Below are 26,286 nucleotides of genomic sequence, written 5' to 3'. Positions count from 1 at the left end.
TAACTTGCTGACAGCTTCATTCACCCTGGCAGCAGCCAGGAGCCAGAATTTGGAACTCTCGTGTCAGCTCTTATTAATTCCCCCAGCAGTCTTTGGCATTATAGTCAAACATCATTTCAGGCTCTTAGTCTGTCAACTCTGGATAATTCTTAGCTATCTCTGTGCTGTTATGGGAATTGATTAATACTTATGAGCACATTTTAATGGAAAAATGGAGTGTAAGTATTATTGCATGAACTGAAAAATAGTTTCCTACATAATATGTACAAGGAAAATAAGTCATGGGCTGTAGTGGCTTCTTGGGAGAGTTTTAAGTGGCGATCACTTATCTGCTACTTCCCTATTCATTTTTAATACGTTTAGTGCTTTTGTTATTTAGTGTTCTCAACAATAATTTCTGCTAAATTTATTTTATTATTGTTGTTACATATTGATGCATTTTGTTTGCTGTTAAGTTCAATACATTTCTTTGTTTCCAGTTAGAATTTGTAAATCACTGACTATGATTTTCCTCCATTGAAATTTTTCTGGTGTACTAGGGAGATGTTTCATTACTTAATAATTGCTGAAACTCATCACTTAAGAAAATAAATATTTCTCTAGTTAAGGTTATTGCACATCAAATTTCTGTTACATGAATTAGTGCTCCATTCTTGAATTTCTAAGTATAAAATTAGAAGTATTCTTGGCAGAGCTGATAAGACACATTTCGAAGTCCAAGACAGAGAAAATAAAGTTACTTAGAGCATATAGAATCTGAATAAAGAAACTGAGTGTACCAAGCAGATGATCTCCTCACCTTGATATACCAGTGTGACCCTTTCTTCTTCTTACCAAAATTCTGCAATACTAACTCATAATTAAAATCAGGGTACAGTGGAGACATATTGATACATTCTTCTGGTGCCAGTCTTCTCTTTCAATATTTTAAATGTCACACATACACATAAAAAATTTTTAAAATTACATAACAGACTTCCTCATGGCAAACACATTACATTTTCTAGCATCCATTTCAGAGGGATATTTTATTTTCCAGGGAGCACCCTAAGCCTTTTGCTAATCTTACCAGCAGTTTACTTACTATTTCTTTGGATGTTTTTCTTTCCTGTTATACTTTCCACAGATATCTCACCTTATCTAGGTTATCAGTTAGTATGGGTTAGGTTAAACTCCTACAGGATAACAATGCTTAACTCTCTGAGGCCTAAAACAACAAAGGTTATTTTTCAATTAGGTTATATGTACCTATCAGGTCAGTGGAAGCTCTTCCATGTTTTGCTTAGCCAACAATGCAGGCTAATAGATCACCCCTCATCTAGAACATTGTCATCATGGTAGGGGAAGGAAACACGTGTAACTGTACATTTCCTCTGAAAGGTATCTTTTTTGTGTGTGTGTGTGTGTGTGTGTGTGTGTTTATTTAACCTGGAAGTGATGTAGTCAGTTCTAACATTTCATCAGTCAAAGCAAATCATATGTCTTTGCTTATCTTCAAAGGGATAGGAAAGTACAATTCTGCCATATTTTAGAAGATGAGAACTGGAAATATCTTTGAACCTCAGTAATGAATACCACATCAAGTCATTTTGATTAATATTTTTATTTATAAAGAGTGACATTTTTTACCCCATCCTCAGATTCAGTACTCAATCTCTCAACATATATTTATTTAAGCATCAATTTTTTCAATGTTCTTTTCCAAGCTCTGTGGGTGATACAAAGATGAAACAAGTATAGCTCTAAAGACTCTTATGTATAATAGAGTGCAATAGTCCTCTTATAGTACCTGATACTTCTGCTACATAGCTCTTAGCAGGATGGTTATAATTATTTCTACAACTGTTTGTCTAATGCTATCTAATGCTCTAGTAGTTTTACAAATTCTATTTAGGTTACAGGCTGTACCTCTTTTCATGACTAAATCCTCAACAGCAAATACCCTGCCTGGTACCTAGCAGGGGATGTTCAACAATTATGTGTTGAATAAATTATAAAAGAAGAAAACTACTATGGTAGTCAGAGAGGGAGACAATCTTTCCAAACAAATGTATGCTTCTTTAGATTTGTACCTCCTTTTGCACTGACAATATTTATCTGGTCACATTTTTGTTTGCAATGTGAGACACTCTCCTTGTATAGGAGAGACTATGCTTATTTTATTTAATTTCATATCCGCAAGCCCTAGCCTAGTGCCTGACACATAAGAGATCAATAAATATTTGTTGAATCAGTGAAGCAAAGGAGGTAAGCCTCAAGGACTACTGAAATAAATAATTTTTAATAGGCAGGCACACCAGAATGTGCTTCCTTTAATTGGTCTATTAATGACATGTGGTTTAATCTTTTTTTAAAGCACTGACAGACTAGCTGATAAGTGTTTTTGTCATCAAACAAATTCTGATTGCATCTGACATGAACTGGGCAATGAAGTTTCAGCAGATGACCTCCAGTGGCTGAAGATGGCACATTTGCTGGAGGCAAAAGTGGAGAATGATGAAGTTTTTCACATTCTATAAATGCAAGGCTAGGTTTGTTGAGTGGATTTGTAACTCAATTCATATATTTTCTTTTTTTTTTTTTTTTCTTTTTTTTTATTATTATTATTATTATTATCATACTTTAGGCTCTATGGTACATGTGCGCAATGTGCAGGTAAGTTACATATGTATACATGTGCCATGCTGGTGCGCTGCACCCACCAACTCGTCATCTAGCATTAGGTATATCTCCCAATGCTATCCCTCCCCGCTCCTCCCACCCCACAACAGTCCCCGAAGTGTGATGTTCCCCTTCCAGTGTCCATGTGTTCTCATTGTTCAATTCCCACCTATGAGTGAGAATATGCGGTGTTTGGTTTTTTGTTCTTGCGATAGTTTACTGAGAATGATGATTTCCAATTTCATCCATGTCCCTACAAAGGACGTGAACTCATCATTTTTTATGGCTGCATAGTATTCCAACCCAAATGTCCAACAATCATAGACTGGATTAAAAAAATGTGGCACATATACACCATATATTTTCTTTTAAAGTTGATATTCTGAAATTTCTATTGACTGTGAAGGTGTGAAAATGTGTACAGTCAACCATCTGTAGCGAATACCTTCCTTTGTGAAGATGAATAGAACACATATTACAGACTTTCTGTGCTAAAGTGAACCAAATGCATACATATCATTATGTACATAGGCGACAAGGTGTGACTTGTGGTTTAACTTTGAGGAAAAGCAAACTGCTTGTAATAGGCTTTTATTATGTACTGACCATGTTTACTTTGATGATTCACCAAGAAATAATAAGCCCCTAAGACTCAGTTACTTTTCCAAAATGAGCTCCTTTATCTTCCAAGGACCAGGACACCAATTACTTGTGTGCCATATGTGACAATACGCATTATAAGTTTAACAGATTTTCAATAAAAACGTTGCTAAAACATCATTATTATGAACCTAGTTATTAAAATACCAGGTACTTAAAAATGTCCAATATCAAAATAAAAAATGCCAAGTATACTTCTTATGTATCAAGAGACAAAAAAAAGGCCTAGCTGGACAAGAAATTCTTGAAGCTCTATCCAATTACTTAGCATGCACATAGGAAAAATCTAAATCTGGAAACTTTGGCATAAGAATTTTTTTCTTTGTTTCTATAAAAGACCATGTATATATAAGTAAGAAACGGTACATTTGTTGTTGCTGTTGTTGCTAATGACTAAAAGTTTTACAACATGGGTGATAGAAATTAACCTATTACATATCTCTTTTAACTGGAAAATACTGATTGGATATATGACTTTTTTTTCTTCTTCTTGCATTAGGATTTTGTTAATACTATTGAGATTTTGCAAAAGCTGCATCATAAATGCAGCATTCCGAGAAAGGAAAGCCCATGGTTCAGGTTATATGATTTGTGGACATCATAATTCAAAGGATGCAAAATAAATTGTTGTTAGCACAAGATAAACCTAGACTGAGAATCGGGAGCCTGGGATCCCAGTCCTGGAATCTTGTATGGGTCACATTCTATGTAAAAATCTTCTTTGGCCACATACTTTTCTTCTTCCACTCCCTGAGTTCTTTACCCATGCAGCCCCGCAACCCTGCCACCTATGCTAGCCAAGAATTGTCCAGAATCTGCTTTTGACTGGGGTTTTTGAGAAGAAGCAGCTGTGTGGTAAAGAGAAGATTCTCTTGTACAGGGTTGGTTATTTCTGATTTTATCTTCACTAATAGCTGTGACCTAAAGCAAGTCACCTTAGTAGGTTTTTTTTTTTTTTTTTAAATAATGGGCTGTTTCCTTCATTCTAAAATGAGATAATTAGATAAGTTGGTCTTTAAAATATTTTTTCAGAGTGAAAAATCCAAGGGATTAGATGATCATGCTTTCAAAGGTGGGTGACAGTGAGGATTTGCTGATGTCTCTCACTCAGAGAACCAAGCTATAAATTGAGTCACTAAATTCCTGCCACACAAACTGTGGTCCTAAGATCAGCAGTATGGACATCACCTGGGAGCTTGTTAAAAAGGCAGACTGTCAGACTTCCCTCCAGGTCTACTGAATTAGAATCCAAGTTTTTACAGGACCCCTGGGTGGTTTGTGATGCTTTGTGTCAAAGGTGAGAGAGACAGGAGGAAGCCCAAATCCCCAAGGAGTTTCCCCTGACCATCTGCAGGTCTCACCCACCTGAATCCTTTTTGTTTTCCCCTGCTGTAGTGCAGAATGACATGCATATTCATCCTTTTTTGTTTGATCTATGAAACTAAGCAGAATTAATCCACTTTTATACCTGGATAAGACCTTCTAGGAAAACCAAGTGAGATTGATTTTTAGTTTTTAAACTGGTTAGAACTCTTGGCCTCAAGTGATCCTCCCACCTCAGCCTCCTCAAGTATTGGGATTACAGGTGTCAGCCACCATGCCTGGCCAAATGCAAGTTTTAAAAATATTTTTTTCACAGTAATATTGAATAATATAAATCTTTTAATAGGAGTTAACTGCAAGAGAGGCATGACTCTGCTCATCTTACTTTGCACATAGAGTTTGGAATTAGCCAAGAAACTTGAAGATGAACAGTAAGAACTATGCCGTCATACTACATATCCTCATGTTCAGTCAGCCCAGCCACAAATTTTGTATCCCAAACTTGGTGAAATATCAAAAGAGAAGTTCTTGAGAAAAAAATCCTCAGAGACTTCAGGTGCTTCTATTTTCTGTTATTTTGGGGAACTTTGATAGTGTCTAACGGATTAGAGAGGCTCTGTGGCATTGCTAAAGTAATGTTGCTGCTAGGTAGATGTGAATCTTGATTGATGAATTATCTGCTTAATAGGCAAGAACAAATCACCTGGGTAAACCATGGATAACTATATTTTAGGAAAGGCTTATCAGCTCCTTCTGGGAGATTGCATATACAAGAATATTCAGTCTTTTTGGAAAGCAAGTTCTCTAATCCCATTTGTGGATGGTGCTAGATCATTTTTTTCAGTATCTTACTGAAATCTAGATATACTGTGCCTATTTTGTGTCTTTGACAGTGCCAAAGAATGAAACAAAAAGCTTTAAAAAGTTTTTTTTTTTTTTTTTTAAACCTGAATTGGTATACTTGCAAGTAAGGGAACTCAGATCAGTAAAGAAATTCACTGAGTAGCTGTAGTTTATTGAGGGTAGAATTCATGGGTTTTCAAATATAGAAATAGGGTTTCATGATTATGCTCTTTAAGTATGGAAAACACACCTTCTGTGTAGGAGAGAATGAGTCCAGCATCCCATGTTGGCTGGATGTTTAATGTAGTCCGTCATCATTGGTCAGGAAAACTGCTACAGTTATGGATATTAAGGACATGGCATGCCAACACACCTCAAAATTCATGTTCTTCAATGGTTTCAGCTGGTTAGATAGAACCAGTTATAAAATACAGCATTTGGTTTTGATGTCTTCTAAGTTCTGAAGTAATTAAACAATTTTTTATTTACAATAGTAATTCTATATGAAAAAGGAAATTGAGGTTAATTTGGCATCTTTTTTTTTTTTTTCTTTTTAAGCTCATATTGGCTTCTAATAGTCATTGCTTTTCTTTAAATTCCAAGACTCACTCATATATGTCTGGTCTTCTTTTTCCAGTCTGAGGATTATACTCTTTGGCCAAGAAAACTGGAATAAATTTAGAGTTAAGTTGTTACCATCTCCTGCAAATATTAAAGGCCATCTTTTCATCATCATCATGATCATCATCATTGTTTTCCTCTGATTATAACTTAAGAGCTCCATATTTCATTTCCTTTCATTTTAACAGATTCTTGTCATTTCCCCTAGTGTCAGGCTAGTGTTTGGTCCTACAAGAGATGACTAAAAGAGGAATTGGTGAAGGTTAAGATGAAAGAGATGGAGGATCCCAAGGTACCAAGCTGTATTTTAGCCAAAGGAAGTATCTAAATTTTGTCTGGAAGAGAATAAAAGATTAAGCTGATGCCAAGACTCAAGTCCAAGGGATAAGATGAAATTGTTTGGGGTCTGCTTATTTAATGGCATCATGGAAGACAGCTGAAGCCTGAAAAAGTTTCCATTAAACTTCAGAATAACATAAATCCCATCATCAGCCTCTCAGCAGTAGTAGCCAGACATTATCATTCAGCCTTTGGTATAAAATAATCTTTAGAGATATTTCACTTCGTTCTATTATAGAAAACAACAACAACAAGACTCTTAAAATTAGTATAAGTGGCCCCAACTTTCCTTCTAGAAATAGGAATTTTCCACTGAAATAGCAGTGTCTTTGTATCTACTGCATTTGTAGTGATATTATTTTATCAATAAAAATGTTTTTTGTTATTTTACCATTATGTAATGATTATTGGTTGATTGCCTATAACAGGTTAAGCTCTAGGGACATAGCAGTGAAGCGGGTAGATGAAGCCCCCATCTCATTGGAACATTTTCTAGTAGAGGAGACTGTACTCAGTAGGCAAATAAATAGAAGACATAAGTACAGAGTGTGATGAGTGCTGCAAAAAATAAATAAATAAATAAATAAATAAAAATAAAAATAAAAATAGTGACATGCTGTAATAGTTCCTTTGGGCTGCTGTAATAAAGTACCAAAGACTGAGTGGCCTAAAACAACAGTACTCTATTTTTCCATAGTTCTGAAGGCTAGAAGTCTGAAATCAAGTTGTCAGCAGTGCCATGCTCTATAGCTAGCCTCTTTTAGCTGCTGGTGTTTGCTGGTATTCCTTGGCCTGCAGATGCATTACTCTGTTCACATGGCTGGGCTTCTCTCTGTGTATCTTTGCATGGTGTTGTTTCTGTGCCTGTTTGTGTCCAAATTTTCCCTTTTTATGAGGACACCTGTCATACTGGATTAGGGCTCACCCTGATGAATTCATTTTAACTTGATTACCTCTCTAAAGACCATATTTCCAAATAAGGTCACGTTCTGAAGTGCTGAGGGTTAGGATTTCAACATATCCTTTTGGAGGACACAATTCAACCCATGAGACATGCTAAGAGAGAAGCTAGGTTGGGCAGTTTTGCTACTTTAGACAGAGTGGTTAGGGGTAACCTTTTTAATGTTACGTTATTTAGGTTGAAAACAGAAAGATCCATCCAAATGAAGAATCTGGACAAGAATGTTGTTGATTAGAAGAATAGTGAGAAAGAATCCATGGTCAGAAAAAAGGGCTTGGCTGTTGCCATGGTGAACAGAAAGGTGGCCACTGTGGCTGTACCATAGAGAGCCAGAAGAGTGGTGCCAGATGGAGGGAAGGGACAGGCTGGAGACAGCCCCAGCAGAGCCTTGTTCCTGAAGATAAGGAATTTGGAATTCATAAGTGCAATGGGAAGCTATTGAAAAACACAGATCTGACTGATATTATACAAAGATTATTTTGGCTGCCATTTGGAGAATAGGTTGCTGTATTAGTCAGGGTTCTCTAGAGGGACAGAACTGATAGGATACACACACACATACACACACACACACACACACACACATATATATATATATAAAGGGGAGTTTATTAAGTATTAACTTACATGATCACAAGTTCCCACAATAGGCTGCCTGCAAGCTTGAGGAACAAGGAGAGCCAGTCTGAGTCTCAAAACTGAAGAACCTGGAGTCTGATGTTCGAGGCAGGAAGCATCCAGCACAGGAGAAAGATGTAGGCTGGGAGGCTAGGCCAGTCTCGCTTTTTCACGTTTTTCTGCCTGCTTTTTATTGGCTGGCAGCCGATTAGTGATGCCCAACAGATTAAGGGTGGGTCTGCCTTCCCCAGCCCACTGATTCAAATGTTGATCTCCTTTGGCAACACCCTCATAGACACACCCAGGATCAATACTTTGCATCCTTCAATCCAATCAAGTTGACACTCAGTATTAAACATCACAATTGCAATCGAACAAGAGTGAAAGTAGGGAGACTTCCTATTCCTAGGACAGATTCTAGATTTTCCTTGTGATACAGGGAAATATAAGACATAAACTTGTCTTCAAAGACAGGGCAATATGCTTGGGGAAACAATACAATTACATATAAGCAGATATTAGACTACATAAGATATAATAAACTGTGTTCTAGGTGAATGACATTCATTAGATTTCACTCAACATATATTTATTGAGTGTCCATTAAGTGTTAGGCATTGTGTCAATATAGGAACAAAAGAACACTACATTAAGTACATAAAGAGATTAGAATCATACATGGAATAAATGACAAAAATGGGTATAGGTTATGTTGGGAGGGCACAAATGAGAGAGTGGTCAATTCTGTCTAATGAAGTGGTTGGGAAAGAATTAATAAAGACAGAGACATTTTATTAGATTCTTAAAAGATAGACAAGAACCCATATTTATCTGGCAAATAAGTTGGAAGATGGTTAATGTAGGAAAAGGGAGAGAAGTTGGGGTTATCACATCAGGCAAAAGAAGGGGATTGAGCAAAGGTCAACAGGTATGCAGAAGTGCACATTTGCAGATTATATGGGTTCACAGCAAGAGTTTGGAGGAAGACTATGTGGTGGAGAGTTTTGTTTTTATTTTTTATGGCTCCCTAGGCCATAATCCTCTTTTCTATGTGTGTGGGGGAATATGTCACTGTGTGAGTTGGGGAGACAGAGTCCAATTTTCCTTTATGATAGCTCTGTCTAAGCCCTAGTGCTGAGGCCTAGCAGGGGTTGGGGATCACTAATTCGTCCTGGTATAAAACTGAATAGCTGTTGGATTTTCTGTAGCAGTATTCAGCATACCAGGTATAGGAGCATGGTTCAATTCATTTAATATTGTGTATATTAGGAGTGGGGATTGTGGGAGCTAGAAAATTCAAGGAAGACAGAAGTGATTTTTTGGCTGGAATGGTTAAGGAAGGTCTAAGGAGGTGAGGGATTTTTATTCAGACCTTGAAATGCAGGCAAGAGTAAGTAGACTTACCAGGAGGGGAAGTTAGCAGTGGAAGGAATACTGAGTAAAAGAATGGCAAAGGATATAGGATCAGATGTGGGAACAGATGAGGCATATGGGAGATCTAATAAACCAGTCTGGCTAACATAAAGCCATAATGGAGGGGGTGTTGAAAGGGTACATCTGATAAAGTTTGGATAAAGTACAAATTCCTTAGCCTTGAATTCCAAGTCATATCTTCCAGGCAATGAGGATCTGTTGAAGGTTATTGTGTAGAAGAGTGATTAAGATTAATGTGGTGGCAATTTGCTATAAGGATGAGAAGAAAATTGACTCCAGGCAGGAAAACTGGTTTAGGAGGCTGGCAAAGGAATCTAACATTCAGGGAACAATAAGAGAGGAAAGGAAGGGATTGAGAAGCAATAGACAGAATGTATTCTCTCCTCTGTGCTCCTGGCTCTTTTCACACTATAGAACTTTCACTCTCAATCATGAATATTCACATAAATGTTTATCTCTCCCCAATTGTTTCTTCCTGCCTCCATTTCCTCCCCCTTTTTATCTCTGTCTCTCCCACACTGTTTCTTTTTCTTTATTTCTGTGTTAATTATTTAATTCATCAAATATTTATTATTTACATAATGGACATTGTACAAGACACTAAAGGTTCAGAGAAGGGAATTCTGTTCTTCTTGGAAAACCAAAGAAGGGCTCATCCACAAACCAAGTAGAAGTTTCTGCCAGAATTCAGGGGTGCATAGAGGCCTTTCATCTATTATGGCAGAGAAGGCAATGCATGAACCCAACCTAGAAAAATGACAAGGAAGTCATCAGGGGAGCAGGTAGAGGAGGATGCGGAGGTGCAGCAGGGAAGAGGGCCTCAGGAACTGCTGGTCATTTGGCGAACTATGTCACTGGACCTGTGTGCAGGAGTGATGAACCGTGATTGGAGAAGTTAGCAGGGCCTTGTGTATCATGCTGAAGAACTAAGGTTTATTCCAAATGTGTTGGAGGTTCTTCCAGAATTTTACATAGAAGAATAATATCAGATATTTTTAGAGTCAGCAAAACTGAGGATTTATACTCTCAGGCTCTGGAGTCAGATTGAGAATAGAGTGTTACTCATGGTTAGCCACTTGGTGGCCCTGTGACCTTGGACAAATTACCTAGCCTTTCAGCCTCAGTTTCTTCTCTAAAATACTTTTTTAAAAAAAATACTACCTTCTTTGTAGGCATTGTTTTTTATTTGGTGAGAATTATATATTATTTGTAACATTCTCTTATTTTTACCTGATATTGACAAATTATTATTGTATATTTTATGGGGTACAAAGTAATGCTATGATACATGTATACAGTGTAGAATGATTGACTCAAGCTAATTAACATATCCATGGTCTCGAATGGAATACTTATCATTTATTCCTCCTGTCTAACTGAAACATTGTACCCCTCAACCAACATCTCCCCATTCCCCTGATTCCCCAGCTTCCAGTAACCACCATTCTGCTCTCTGCTTCTATGTGTTGGATTTTTTTTTTTTAGCTTCCACATATAAGTCAGAACATGCAGTATTTGCCTCCATGTCTGGTTTATTTCATTAGCATAAAGTCCTTCAGGTTCATTCATGTTGTCACAAATGACAAGATTTCCTTCTTCTTTGAGGCTGAATAGGATTCTAATGTGTATATATACCATATTTTCTTGTCCATTCATCAATTGATGAACACTTAGATTGATTCCATAACTTGACTATTTTGAATAGTGCTGCAATAAACATAGGAGTTCAATATCTCTCAGACTTCCTGATTTCAAATCTTTTGGATACATACCCTGGAGTAGAATTCCTGGATCTTATTTCTAACATTCTTAGTACAGTGCCTGGCACATAGAAAGCTTACCAAACAGATAGCTACTCTTAGTAGTAATGACTAGGAATGACTTATCACCTCAGTCATTGTTACTATTATAAAAACTGCTCTATAAACTATTATGAACACCACTCATCTTGGTGTGCAAGATGAGCCAGAGATGGGGATAAGCTGGAGGAAGGGAGATCAGTTAGGAGGCCTCTGGAATAATCTAGGAAAGAATATTCTGTTTTCTGTCTGGTGCCCAGCTGTCACTCAGAAAGAGCTTAAAAAAAAGTTTGTGGAATACATGAAAAGGAAGACTGAGCAGAATTCAGTGATTGATTAGCTCAAAGAAACCAGGGAGCAAATAAAAGATGACTGCAAGACTTTGAGGTTGAGTGACTGGAGAATTCTGGTACTATCGACACAAAGAAACCTTCTCTCTTTCCACCCCTCGGCTCTGCGTTCTCAGGCCATTGCTCACCTGACATCTTTGGATGGTTGGCCGCTTTTTGAATTTCACTCACTTGCTCAATGACTGTGGTGTGCAGGTCTGCTGCTTTGTCTTTTTCCAGAATGCCTTGTCATAACTATAGTAAAGGCATATCTGAATTTAGAACCCCAACAATTCAAAAATCTAAAACCCCACTTACAAATTGGGTTTGAATACATCTGTCAGGTTGCTTCCAAATCTTTCTTTCTTTCTTTTTTTTTTTTTTTTTTTTTCATTTTTAAATCATGTAGATGTCTCAGGGAAGACTTCAGCATCTGTGCCTCTGTTAGGGGCATTAATAGAATCCTATGCTTTTACATCCATTATTGTATTTGGAACAAAATATCCTTTATGGTCATTTGGTATTATATATTTTCTCTTTTGTATATAATATGAGATTACATATACAGTCTATTTTAGGTCTCATATCATTATAAAACAAAACAACAACAGCAACAACAAAAATTTGGCTCAGCTTTTGGCTTTTCTACTTCTGTCAACTTGTTATTTGTACTCTGACTCCAAAGACAATTGGAGAAACTTGGGAGCATAACACAAGATTTTATTTTAACCAATTGATCTGTCCACTGCTATGGACTGATTTTTGCACAAAGTAATAGCAGGTTGGGCTGATGCCATGGTTCTCTGATTTTCTTTTTCTTTCTTTCTTTCCTTCTTTTTCTTTCTTTTCTTTCTGTCTTTCTTTCTTCCTTTCTTTCTTTCTTCCTTTTTCTTAAGTTTGATTATTCTGATTACTAAATGCCTTGCAATTTGACAAAGAACAGAAGTTACGAGCTTGTACTAGGAATAGGTTAGCCAGGTTCAAGGGTCTCAAAACATTTAGAAAGATTGTTTTTAAGAAAGAAATTTAAAAAAAGTCTTATAGAGAGATCAGTGACACATCATAAACAAGTTTGCAATGCTGTCTACTAGTATAAATGACTGTACGTTGATCTGCCAGACTCATTGCCCAGCTGTTTTTGTGATCCAGGGCACATATTTGTGAGACAGCTGCTCTGAACTAGGGAAGGTCAAGCAAAAACCACTGCCTGTCTAGAGATGGCTGTCCTGATGTCAGTCTCATTAGTTCCTGAGTTCTTGCCAAGTAAGTTAGTAAGAACTAGCATAGATCTGGAGGTCAAAGTTTAGCAGAAAGAGCCCCCACAGCAGTGTGCAAAGAGCTCTTTTTCTGTTCTACTCTTTTTTTCTCTACTGGTCACCTAGTTGGTGTGTAGCGTGTGTGTGTGTGTGTGTGTGTGTGTGTGTTTCCAAAAATAGTACTTGAAGGATAGGAAATTAAATGACTGTGGGAAAAAGCAACATTTTGGGTTCTCAGCATTTTAGTCAGCTGCTTTCTTACTTTTCCAGACTGTGACTATTCTTTGAAGCTATTAAAATCTATTCTTGGTAATGAGAAAAGGGAGTGACTTGATGGTTCTTTTCCAATTGCTCTGTGTCTGACAAGAAATACCTAAATACTTTAATTTGCCTTTTTAAATTTCCCCTAGTGGTGGCAAAACAATTCTACTCCTATTTGTGGGGGAAAAAAATCTCTGCTGTGAATTTCAGTGCTGGGAACATAGCAAGACAAAAAGCTACCTGGGCTAGCCTGTTTCTCCAGGATGAAACAAAAGGAATATAGATTTTAGCGGCTGCTTTAACAGTTTGGTAAAGGATCTGGTCTATCTTGGGTGTGGGAGATGGGAAGGGTAAAGAGGTCAGAATCCCATTTAGATCACAGACAGAAAGAAACCAGGAAGTAAGGGGAAATTATTACAGTCTGTTCATAGCTCAGAATGTTAAAGGCAACAGCCTCTGCTGGTTGGTTATTCATTAGCAAAAAGGAGAGAGCCGTCCAGATCCGGACTGGTCGAAAGACAGGAACAGACTTGAAACAGGGGGAGAGCTCCTGGCGAAAGCAAGGTGTGGAGGTTTTACCAGGGGTTAGTAGCTTCCTCTTGCTAACTTTTTATTGGGACAAAAGGCAAGATGGCACCATTCTGTTCTCAGATATTTGTCTAAATAAAGCCCTTTTAATTTAATTTTATTTTTGTTGTGGGATTCTTAAGCAGATAAGAAGAAAAGACGCCTTCCTAGTGAGCAGCTGCCCAGCTCCTGCTCAGTTTTGCCTCGGGGTAGCACCTCCAGCCACAGAAAGCAAGCCGGTAAGTCTCTCCAGGTAGGACTTGCTGCAACCCAGCTGCTGGACTGATCTGAAACGGGACTTTGCATACTATCCGAAGTATGGTGAGTTGGTGCTGACTTCAAAGTTGCCTGGTGAAGGAAGAGAAGGTGGATCGCAGAGACTAAGGGGAGAGGAAGAAGCCCTGCTCCTCTTCTCCCCACCAAGGCGCAATGAGCAACATCTGTCAGAGGCTCTGGGAGTACCTGGAACCCTATCTCCCCTGTTTGTCCACGGAGGCAGACAAGTCAACTGTGATTGAAAATCCAGGGGCCCGTTGCTCTCCCCAGTCACAGAGGCATGGCCACTACTTTGTGGCTTTGTTTGATTACCAGGCTCGGACTGCTGAGGACTTGAGCTTCCGGGCAGGTGACAAACTTCAAGTTCTGGACACTTTGCATGAGGGCTGGTGGTTTGCCAGACACTTGGAGAAAAGACGAGATGGCTCTAGTCAGCAACTACAAGGCTATATTCCTTCTAACTACGTGGCTGAGGACAGGAGCCTACAGGCAGAGCCGTGAGTAGTACAAACTTATACTTAATTTCTGAACTCTCTGAGGGCTGGGTAATGAGTTTTCCTTTCTACTTCTCTACAACCCGCTGATGTCCAAAGAGTTGCCTAAAAAGTATGAGGAAGTACTGGCAAGAAACCACTAATTGAAACACACCTCCCCCGCTAAGTGAGAGTGAAACTGGCCAGTAATTGTTGAGATGACTTCAATTACAGTATGTACACCCACAGGCCCAGGGTGTATTTTCAACATAAACAAATGATGTGTTTAATACTCTACCTTCTCTTTGGCTGTAAAATAAGTCATGCCTCACTTTAAAAACAAAATTGCATTTTGTTTGAAGGTAAATTATAGGACTTCCCTTAATGATACTCTCAAATCTAAACTTCAGACCCTTTTTTTAAAAAAAACTTTTGAAACATTCCAGGGTAATATATCAACTCTAGCCCTAGCTCTAATCCTAATCCCTTTCATTCTGATGGGAATATACAGGGCTAATGTAGAAGACAACACTTAGAAGATACTAATGTTCCCAGTGAAATCATGATATAGACTTTTTTTTTTTTAAATTCCCAGATCCTGAGATATGCTACCCAAATTATGATATCTTTTGGTTTTTATTATGATTAGAAACTGGCTAGCTACAGACATTTAGTAAGTTTTGATAGGAAAAATGACAACATCTCCTTGAAGAGGAGATAAAGACTTTATCCTGGTATTTGAAATATGAATTATAGTGGAACAAAAGAGGAAAGTTTTTATGTACTTATTCACTCATCCATCCATCCATCCATCCATCCATCCATCCATCCATCCATCCACCTACCACCCCTCCAAGTGCCAGGCATAGACAGTAGTGGGCCTGGTGAGTTGGGGAGGGTAAAGGAGATTATTCTAGTAGTGACTGAATACAAAGTGGATAAAGCATAATCTTGACAATGGATACTTGGGGTCTGGTGGGTTGGGAAGCAAATGGAGACTGTCATTGGCCCTGATCTCATTGCTGCCTGAATCCAGTGAAACCTTAGACTGGGAATGTCTCTCAAAAAATGGACTCATTTTATAGAATGGTTTCTTAATAGGGAAACCATTGGAGATTCTCTTATGTTCTCATGTAAGTGTTTCTTATTTTTATATGAGCATCCCTTACTGGTCCAGGGAATAAAATAATAATAAATAGCCATAGAGCATTGTTTCTACTTTCCAAACTCATACATCACATATGAAGGGAGGTTTGATGATTTTTGATTTTTGAGATTCTTTTCAACACCAAGAAACTATAAATGTTTAGAAGGGTCTTAATTTATGCTTAAATAGAAATGAATTGAAATATACTTTTGATGAATGGAATTGATCAAGTTATCAAGTGGGAAAATCACCTGTGTGAACATTTGCTTTCTGTGATAATCTACAGGAAATATCTTTATATATTGGATACACTTATGTGCATTTATCTGTTTTCACTACTATATGATTCTATGTCCTGTATGGCATTATGCATATTTTATATTTGGCATAACATGTATATTATAATAATAATATATTAATGTTTCATGCCTTGAATTCATAATCTGTTAGCTTTAAATATATTCAACTCATATAACTACTTAGGACCTCAATTTCCTTATCTGCAACTCTCTGGGGTTGCCATGACCAATGGATTTCCTGACTATCTGGGAACAGGAGCTCTTATGTTCATATGTAGTGGTTCAGTTACATTCATGCTTGACTGTATTACAGATGCTGAAGAAAGCAAATTGACTGAAACAAGTCAAGCAATCCGAAGTTATCATATTCTGGGTAAAAGGCTTGAGAGCAGTGTTCTTATTAATTTAGATTTCCTTTGCCTACAAACATAAAATAAGGCAACTAAATTATTATGGCTATTTTTGATTCTCAGGGCCATTTGTAGCCAATAATATTTTTTCCCTCTGCACATTACCTTGACCTTTCTTCTTGGAATTGGTTCTCAGCAGCATTCCTACCTGTCAGTACCATTCTAGATCACTGTAGTTAGCTTTCCTTGGGATCTTCATATCCACTGGAATAAAAAACATGATGCCCAGAAGATGCTGACACTCTGCCTCCTGGCTGGAACAGGCTACTTGTTTTCTTTTAAGTGCACACCATGGTCTTCACCTGTGAACCCGGCTTACTTCTGAAGTTTCTTGTCACCGTAAGGCAAAATTGCTTCAATACTCTTAGTGCAAGTAGCTGTAGCTTCTTGAATTCCCCTCCATCTCAAATAGAAGCGATTTTTACTGAACAGCCTTCTGCATGAGTGTGTCCAGGTGGCTCACACAGTACTTTAACACTTGAATAATTATACAAAAACAACTTATTTTAATATTTTTTCTTCAGTGAGTTTTTTCAAAAGTCTATTTTTTTCTCATGAATGCTGTGAAAATTAACGTAATTTTTTAAAATCGTGAGCTCAGTAAATAGACTTAAGGAAAGATTATTGTTCATATCCACATGTATGGGATGAGTAGGCAGTGGGAAACCAATGAAAGCTGTCATCTAATTCCTAATTAGACCAGTTTAATGCAATGTATGTTAGTATTTGTGTTTTTATGTCTTTACTCTTGACTTGCATCTGTAAGAAAAAACTGCAAATACTTCTGGAGTTATTGGTGTCAGGGAAAATTAGTTCAAGGCTTTAGTTTGCAGTTTGTTTGTTTTCTTTTATACTTGGAAGTAGAGATGTTGAAAAACAAACTATTGTTTAAAAAGCCCAATTTACTAATTCTTATCCCACTTAGAAATGCTTTTCACCTTTACTGAATATCTTACACTAAGTGATATAATAAACCAATTCTTGAAGATTTATTTTGTCTTTATGAAGAATCATTAGCTTTATCTTATCTTCGACTTGAATTATTCCTAGCTCATTTTAGAGATGAGTCTTTTTCTTCAACATCTTCAATGTGAAATCCCTCAAAAACCTTGCCCTTAGGGTCTTATTAATCAGAACTTTCTTTAATATTTTATTTATGGTGTTTTTAAAGATATAAAGTTCACATAAAAAATAATGATGTGGAAATAACATATAAATATTAGAACCAAAAGTAATGGCTTTAAATTTCATTGCTTTAATTGTAAAAAATTCAAGTATTGCAAAATATTGATAAAAAGCAATATGATCAGCAGTAATATTACACATAGCATCATTTATCTGCAAAGAGTTTGAAAAGTTTTTTTGCCTAGGGAGGATCACCTGTGTCCAGGAGTTCAAGACCAGGCTGAGCAACATAGTGAGACCCAGTCTCTACAAAAAATTAAAAAATTAGCTAGGCATGGTGGCGCAAACCTGTAGTCCCAGCTACTCGAGAGAGTGAGGCTGGGGCAGGAAGACTGCTTGAACCTGGGAGGTTGAGGCTGCAGCGAGCTATGGTTGTGCCACTGCACTGCAGGCTGGGTGACAGAGCCAGACCCTATCTCGAATCCCCACCAACCAAAAAAAAAAAAAAAAAAAAAACCAAATGAACAATTGTTTGCTTAATTGTTAAAGTGTACCTTAGGTGTTGTCTAACATACTTTTGTGTTAAATTGAACTAGGATCAGAGATGAGATCAGTTTAATCTCCCAGAAAGGGGATTGGTAGGAGGGGAATGGGGTGGATATAATCACATAAGCCAGCCACTGATGATTTCTGCTTCGCCAAGTTGACCACGCAAGCCAAGGGCAGCAGTTGAGATAGCTGATTTGACTCCCCTTTGCATGCTAAGTTTAAGTTATGATAACAACAATGAAATGTGCTGCTGAACTTCTGACCCCATACACTTCTCAAAGACATAAATGAAGGTTCTATTAAGAAAATTAGATCACTAGAATCATCTCTAAAGTTTATTGTTTATTAAGTTCCACATTTTTCTAGGTCATATTCTTGTGTATCTTCTTACTTGTGAATCAATAATTTTGTCTTAAGTCCATTTTATAGGCCTGGTATGGTGCTAAGTGAATGACTCAGCAAAGGCAGAGGAATTAGTATTTGCTTTGTTATAGATATATAATTTGGCTTTATGTTAAGAAATATTTCCACACTTATGTGTGAAACAATAAAGGCCATGAAGTTTATTTCTGTCTCCTAAATTTGAGCATGGCATACCTTTGTGGATAGGAGGGCTAGAGGAGCCACCCATACTGACCTACAATGGTGTCTTTGTATCTCTTGTTAGCACTTTAGCAGGGGAAGAAGCAAAGTACTGGGTTTTGTAGAAAGTTTTTCTTCTCCTCTTATTACTGTGAAAGGTAGATAATTTCCAGTTCCTCATCTATTCATCATTTCAGTGGCTTCCTTGAAAAAGAAAGCAAGAATAAATATTTGTAACTTGTAGTTTTGTTGGTAGTTTATGATTATGGGATAAAAATGTTAGAATATTCTGAAGTGTAAAAGTAATGGGATTTTTCTCCGTGTATTTAGGCCATATTTTCTTACTTGTGTTCCTCTTTAGTGTGTCAGACTGGAGTTCTTTGAAGATTTTATCTAACCTATGATGATTGCCATTGTTGGGCTTGAAGAAAGCAGCATGGCGAAATAAAGTGGTATATTCTTGGAAAGACTCTTATATCACCATTTTAAAATAGAGTGAGGCTTTGCTATTTTGTCATTTGAATACTGTGGAATTTAATAATTGTTGAATACAAATTGTACATAGTGTGCCTAATCATTTTCAACTTAAATGTCAGCAGATTTTTTTCTTAGCTGGGATATGAGACCAGCTTTTGCATCTTAATTATAGGTATAGAAACAATGTGGTTTACAAATTAACATTACCCTTAATACATTTTAAAAGTCATCAGAATATTCATAATCCACTCTGACATAGTAGATGTTATCTACTTTGAGAAGTGTGAATTATTAAAAGTCACCAGTGTGCAATCAGTTCCACAATTGTTCTTTACCTAGATCATTTATTTTGTTCCCTTTGTGTAAGTTGTCAAGGAAGACTAAATGCCCATGTGTCAAAATGAAAATAATACCTAGTAATAAATGCCTGAAAATAATGCCTGGCATTTCTGGGTTCTCTCCTCTAAGACAAAGTATACTTACTATAATTTTAGAAACTAAATAAAAAGATATTTATATATATAAAAAGTAAAATACACTATATATATACATATGGTTGTTTATCAAGTGTTTTGGATTAATCAAGATAAAAATTTTAGCACAAATCATTTAAGTCAACCAAAAGCATATTTAAATGCCGTGAGATTAATTAGCATTACTGTCCCCATCCTTTGAGTTATTTTTCATCATATGTTATTTATGATGATGTAAAATAAGAATATGACAAACATGTTTTCAAAATAATTTATCAAAAAATTTCATCTCAGGTATAATATTATATGACTTTTCATGTTAATATAATTGTACTGTTTATGTTAATATAACTCTAACTCAATTTGTTATATAATAAATTTTTACATAAATTGCCACTATTGGGGTCGGGAGCCAAGATGGCCGAAAAGGAACAGCTCCAGTCTACAGCTCCCAGCGTGAGTGACGCAGAAGACGGGTGATCTCTGCATTTCCATCTGAGGTACCGGGTTCATCTCACTAGGGAGTGCCAGACAGTGGGCGCAGGTCAGTAGGTGCGTGCACCATGCGCGAGCCGAAGAAGGGCTAGGCATTGCCTCACTCGGGAAGCGCAAGGGGTCAGGGAGTTCCCTTTCCTAGTCAAAGAAAGGGGTGACAGACGGCACCTGGAAAATCGGGTCACTCCCACCCGAATACTGCGCTTTTACGACGGGCTTAAAAAACGGCACACCAGGAGATTATATCCCGCACCTGGCTCAGAGGGTCCTACGCCCACAGAGTCTCGCTGATTGCTAGCACAGCAGTCTGAAATCAAACTGCAAGGCGGCAGCGAGGCTGGGGGAGGGGCGCCCACCATTGCCCAGGCTTGCTTAGGTAAACAAAGCAGCTGGGAAGCTCCAACTGGGTGGACTCAAGGAGGCCTGCCTGGCTATGTAGGCTCCACCTCTGGGGGCAGGGCACAGACAAACAAAAAGACAGCAGTAACCTCTGAAGACTTAAATGTCCCTGTCTGACAGCTTTGAAGAGAGCAGTGGTTCTCCCAGCACGCAGCTGGAGATCTGAGAACGGGCAGACTGCCTCCTCAAGTGGGTCCCTGACCCCTGACCCCCGAGCAGCCTAACTGGGAGGCACCCCCCAGCAGGGGCAGACTGACACCTCACACAGCCAGGTACTCCAACAGACCTGCAGCTGAGGGTCCTGTCTGTTAGAAGGAAAACTAACAAACAGAAAGGACATCCACACCAAAAACCCATCTGTACATCACCATCATCAAAGACCAAAAGTAGATAAAACCACAAAGATGGGGAAAAAACAGAGCAGAAAAACTGGAAACTCTAAAAAGCAGAGTACCTCTCCTCCTCCAAAGGAACACAGTTCCTCACCAGCAATGGAACAAAGCTGGACGGAGAATGACTTTGACGAGCTGAGAGAAGAAGGCTTCAGACGATCAAATTACTCCAAGCTACGGGAGGATATTCAAACCAAAGGCAAAGAAGTTGAAAACTTTGAAAAAAATTTAGAAGAATGTATAACTAGAATAACCAATACAGAGAAGTGCTTAAAGGAGCTGATGGAGCTGAAAACCAAGGCTTGAGAACTACGTGAAGAATGCAGAAGCATCAGGAGCCAATGCAATCAACTGGAAGAAAGGGTATCAGCGATGGAAGATGAAATGAATGAAATGAAGTGAGAAGGGAAGTTTAGAGAAAAAAGAATAAAAAGAAACGAGCAAAGCCTCCAAGAAATATGGGACTATGTGAAAAGACCAAATCTACATCCCATTGGTGTACCTGAAAGTGACGGGGAGAATGGAACCAAGTTGGAAAACATTCAGCAGGATATTATCCAGGAGAACTTCCCCAATCTAACAAGGCGGCCAACATTCAGCTTCAGGAAATACAGAGAACGCCACAAAGATACTCCTCGAGAAGAGCAACTCCAAGACACATAATTGTCAGATTCACCAAAGTTGAAATGAAGGAAAAAATGTTAAGGGCAGCCAGAAAGGTCGGGTTACCCTCAAAGGGAAGCCCATCAGACTAACAGCGGATCTCTCAGCAGAAACCCTACAAGCCAGAAGAGAGTGGGGGCCAATATTCAACATTCTTAAAGAAAAGAATTTTCAACCCAGAATTTCATATCCAGCCAAACTAAGCTTCATAAGTGAAGGAGAAATAAAATACTTTACAGACAAGCAAATGCTGAGAGATTTTGTCACCACCAGGCCTGCCCTAAAAGAGCTCCTGAAGGAAGCGCTAAACATGGAAAGGAACAACCGGTACCAGCCACTGCAAAATCATGCCAAAATGTAAAGACCATCGAGACTAGGAAGAGACTGCATCAACTAACGAGCAAAATAACCAGCTAACATCATAATGACAGGATCAAATTCACATATAACAATATTAACTTTAAATGTAAATGGACTAAATGCTCCAATTAAAAGACACAGACTGGCAAATTGGATAAAGAGTCAAGACCCATCAGTGTGCTGTATTCAGGAAACCCGTCTCACGTGCAGAGACACACATAGGCTCAAAATAAAAGTATGGAGGAAGATCTACCCAGCAAATGGAAAGCAAAAAAAAGGCAGGGATTGCAATCCTAGTCTCTGATAAAACAGACTTTAAACCAACGAAGATCAAAAGAGACAAAGAAGGCCATTACATAATGGTAAAGGGATCAATTCAACAAGAAGAGCTAACTATCCTAAATATATATGCACCCAATACAGGAGCACCTAGATTCATAAAGCAAGTCCTGAGTGACCTACAAAGAGACTTAGACTCCCACACATTAATAGTGGGAGACTTTAACATCCCATTGTCAACATTAGACAGATCAACGAGACAGAAAGTCAACAAGGATACCCAGGAATTGAACTCAGCTCTGCACCAAGCGGACCTAATAGACATCTACAGAACTCTCCACCCCAAATCAACACAATATACATTTTTTTCAGCACCACACCACACTTATTCCAAAATTGACCACATACTTGGAAGTAAAGCTCTCCTCAGCAAATGTAAAAGAACAGAAATTATAACAAACTATCTCTCAGATCACAGTGCAATCAAACTAGAACTCAGAATTAAGAATCTCACTCAAAACCGCTCAACTACGTGGAAACTGAACAACCTGCTCCTGAATGACTACTGGGTACATAACGAAATGAAGGCAGAAATAAAGATGTTCTTTGAAACCGACGAGAACAAAGACATAACATACCAGAATCTCTGGGATGCATTCAAAGCAGTGTGTAGAGGGAAATTTATAGCACTAAATGCCCACAAGAGAAAGCAGGAAAGATCCAAAATTGACACCCTAACATCACAATTAAAAGAACTAGAAAAGCAAGAGCAAACACATTCAAAAGCTAGAAGAAGGCAAGAAATAACTAAAATCAGAGCAGAACTGAAGGAAATAAAGACACAAAAAACCCTTCAAAAAATGAATGAATCCAGGGGCTGGTTTTTTGAAAGGATCAACAAAATTGATAGACCGCTAACAAGACTAATAAAGAAAAAAAGAGAGAAGAATCAAATAGATGCAATAAAAAATGATAAAGGGGATCTCACCACCAATCCCACAGAAATACAAACTACCATCAGAGAATACTACAAACACCTCTACGCAAATAAACTAGAAAATCTAGAAGAAATGGATAAATTCCTCGACACATACATGCCCCCAAGACTAAACCAGGAAGAAGTTGAATCTCTGAATAGACCAGTAACAGGAGCTGAAATTGTGGCAATAATCAATAGCTTACCAACCAAAAAGAGTCCAGGACCAGATGGATTCACAGCCAAATTCTACCAGAGGTACCAGGAGGAGCTGGTACCATTCCTTCTGAAACTATTCCAATCAATAGAAAAAGAGGGAATCCTCCCTAACTCATTTTATGAGGCCAGCATCATCCTGATACCAAAGCCAGGCAGAGACACAACCAAAAAAGAGAATTTTAGATGAATATCCTTGATGAACATTGATGCAAAAATCCTCAATAAAATACTGGCAAACCAAATCCAGCAGCACATCAAAAAGCTTATCCACCATGATCAAGTGGGCTTTATCCGTGGGATGCAAGGCTGGTTCAATATACGCAAATCAATAAATGTAATCCAGCATATAAACAGAACCAAAGACAAAAACCACATGATTATCTCAATAGATGCAGAAAAGGCCTTTGACAAAATTCAACAATCCTTCATGCTAAAGACTCTCAATAAATTAGGTATTGATGGGACGTATCTCAAAATAATAAGACCTATCTATGACAAACTCACAGCCAATATCATACTGAATGGGCAAAAACTGGAAGCATTCCCTTTGAAAACTGGCACAAGACAGGGATGCCCTCTCTCACCACTCCTATTCAACGTAGTGTTGGAAGTTCTGGCCAGGGCAGTTAGGCAGGAGAAGGAAATAATGGGTATTCAACTAGGAAAAGAGGAAGTCAAATTGTCCCTGTTTGCAGACGACATGATTGTATATCTAGAAAACCCCATTGTCTCAGCCCAAAATCTCCTTAAGCTGATAAGCAACTTCAGCAAAGTCTTAGGATACAAAATCAATGTACAAAAATCACAATGATTCTTATACACCAACAACAGACAAACAGAGAGCCAAATCATGAGTGAACTCCCATTCACAATTGCTTCAAAGAGAATAAAATACCTAGGAATCCAACTTACAAGGGACGTGAAGGACCTCTTCAAGGAGAACTACAAACCACTGCTCAAGGAAATAAAAGAGGCTACAAACAAATGGAAGAACATTCCATGGTCATGGGTAGGAAGAATCAATATCGTGAAAATGGCCATACTGCCCAAGGTAATTTACATATTCAATGCCATCCCCATCAAGCTACCAATGACTTTCTTCACAGAATTGGAAAAAACTACTTTAAAGTTCATATGGAACCAAAAAAGAGCCCGCATTGCCAAGTCAATCGTAAGCCAAGAGAACAAAGCTGGAGGCATCACGCTACCTGACTTCAAACTATACTACAAGGCTACAGTAACCAAAACAGCATGGTACTGGTACCAAAACAGAGATATAGATCAATGGAACAGAACAGAGCCCTCAGAAATAATGCCGCATATCTACAACTATCTGATCTTTGACAAACCTGAGAAAAACATCAATGGGGAAAGGATTCCCTATTTAATAAATGGTGCTGGGAAAACTGGCTAGCCATATGTAGAAAGCTGAAACTGGATCCCTTCCTTACACCTTATACAAAAATCAATTCAAGATGGATTAAAGACTTAAATGTTAGACCTAAAACCATAAAAACCCTAGAAGAAAACCTAGGCAATACCATTCAGGACATAGGCATGGGCAAGGACTTCACGTCTAAAACACCAAAAGCAATGGCAACAAAAGTCAAAATTCACAAATGGGATCTAATTAAACTAAAGAGCTTCTGCACAGCAAAAGAAACTACCATCAGAGTGAACAGGCAACCTACAAAATGGGAGAAAATTTTTGCAACCTACTCATCTGACAGACGGCTAATATCCAGAATCTACAATGAACTCAAATTTACAAGAAAAAAACAAACAACCCCATCAAAAAGTGGGCGAAGGACATGAACAGACACTTCTCAAAAGAAGACATTTATGCAGCCAAAAAACACATGAAAAAATGCTAACCATCACTGGCCATCAGAGAAATGCAAATCAAAACCACAATGAGATACCATCTCACACCAGTTAGAATGGCAATCATTAAAAAGTCAGGAAACAACAGGTGCTGGAGAGGATGTGGAGAAATAGGAACACTTTTACACTGTTGGTGGGACTGTAAACTAGTTCAACCATTGTGGAAGTCAGTGTGGCAATTCCTCAGGGATCTAGAACTAGAAATACCATTTGACCCAGCCATCCCATTACTGGGTATATACCCAAAGGACTATAAATCATGCTGCTATAAAGACACATGCACACGTATGTTTATTGCGGCGTTATTCACAATAGCAAAGACTTGGAACCAGCCCAAATGTCTAACAATGATAGACTGGATTAAGAAAATGTGGCACATATACACCACGGAATACTATGCAGCCATAAAAAATGATGAGTTCATGTCCTTTGTAGGGACATGGATGAAATTGGAAATCATCATTCTCAGTAAACTATCACAAGAACAAAAAACCAAACACCACATATTCTCACTCATAGGTGGGAATTGAACAATGAGAACACATGGACAGAGGAAGGGGAACATCACACTCTGGGGACTGTTGTGGGGTGGGGGGAGGGGGGAGGGATAGCATTAGGAGATACACCTAATGCTAGATGACGAGTTAGTGGGTGCAGCGCACCAGCATGGCACATGTATACGTATGTAACTAACCTGCACATTGTGTACATGTACCCTAAAACTTAAAGTATAATAAAAAAAAATAAATAACAAACGACTCTCTCAAAAAAATTACATTAAATCACAATAACAGTTTTTGTGCCAAAAACTTGATTATCCTTATGAAAATTTCAATTCTGAATAAAGAATAATCATATTATCAAAGAAAAATTGCCACTATTTTTAAGAAAAATAATTAACTACTAAATTAGAATATATTTTATAAAAATAGTAGCAAAATCATAGATGTGAAGAAAAGAGCAACCAATTCAACTATGTTAAAATCCCAGTTGAAGTTTAATTAATAGCTTTGTAAAGTAATTAATAGCAGTAAAGCTTGATTACATGCATCTCAAAGTACCTTTGAGAACCAGTGAAGTGACATAGTATGGCATCATTAAAATGAGTTAGGAGTCTTTTCTAGGAAAAGTAGCAA

At 37.9% G+C, this 26,286-nt stretch overlaps 1 protein-coding gene across 7 annotated transcripts in view; it reads left to right on the top strand.

Moving 5' to 3' along the window:
* The window catches only part of FRK (fyn related Src family tyrosine kinase), a 167,319-nt gene that overhangs the window by 26,772 nt on the left and 114,261 nt on the right, over positions 1-26,286 (top strand). The window contains exons 1-2 of one of the 7 annotated variants that reach the window (XM_063666518.1): positions 4,991-5,200; positions 13,819-14,445. The exons of 1 other annotated variant lie outside the window; for it this stretch is intronic. In XM_063666518.1, coding sequence (XP_063522588.1) covers positions 14,102-14,445 — 344 coding nt within the window. In that variant the 5' untranslated portion in view covers positions 4,991-5,200; positions 13,819-14,101. Of the gene's footprint in view, positions 1-4,990; positions 5,201-12,218; positions 13,415-13,447; positions 13,690-13,815; positions 14,446-26,286 lie in introns of those variants that run through there. 5 more of the 7 variants (XM_063666517.1, XM_063666519.1, XM_054491771.2 and 2 more) reach the window with 5 other exon arrangements.

This window comes from Pongo pygmaeus, chromosome 5, assembly GCF_028885625.2.
Source record: "Pongo pygmaeus isolate AG05252 chromosome 5, NHGRI_mPonPyg2-v2.0_pri, whole genome shotgun sequence".
NCBI classification, from domain to species: Eukaryota; Metazoa; Chordata; class Mammalia; order Primates; family Hominidae; genus Pongo; species Pongo pygmaeus.
This window is presented reverse-complemented; position numbering and strand designations above follow the sequence as displayed.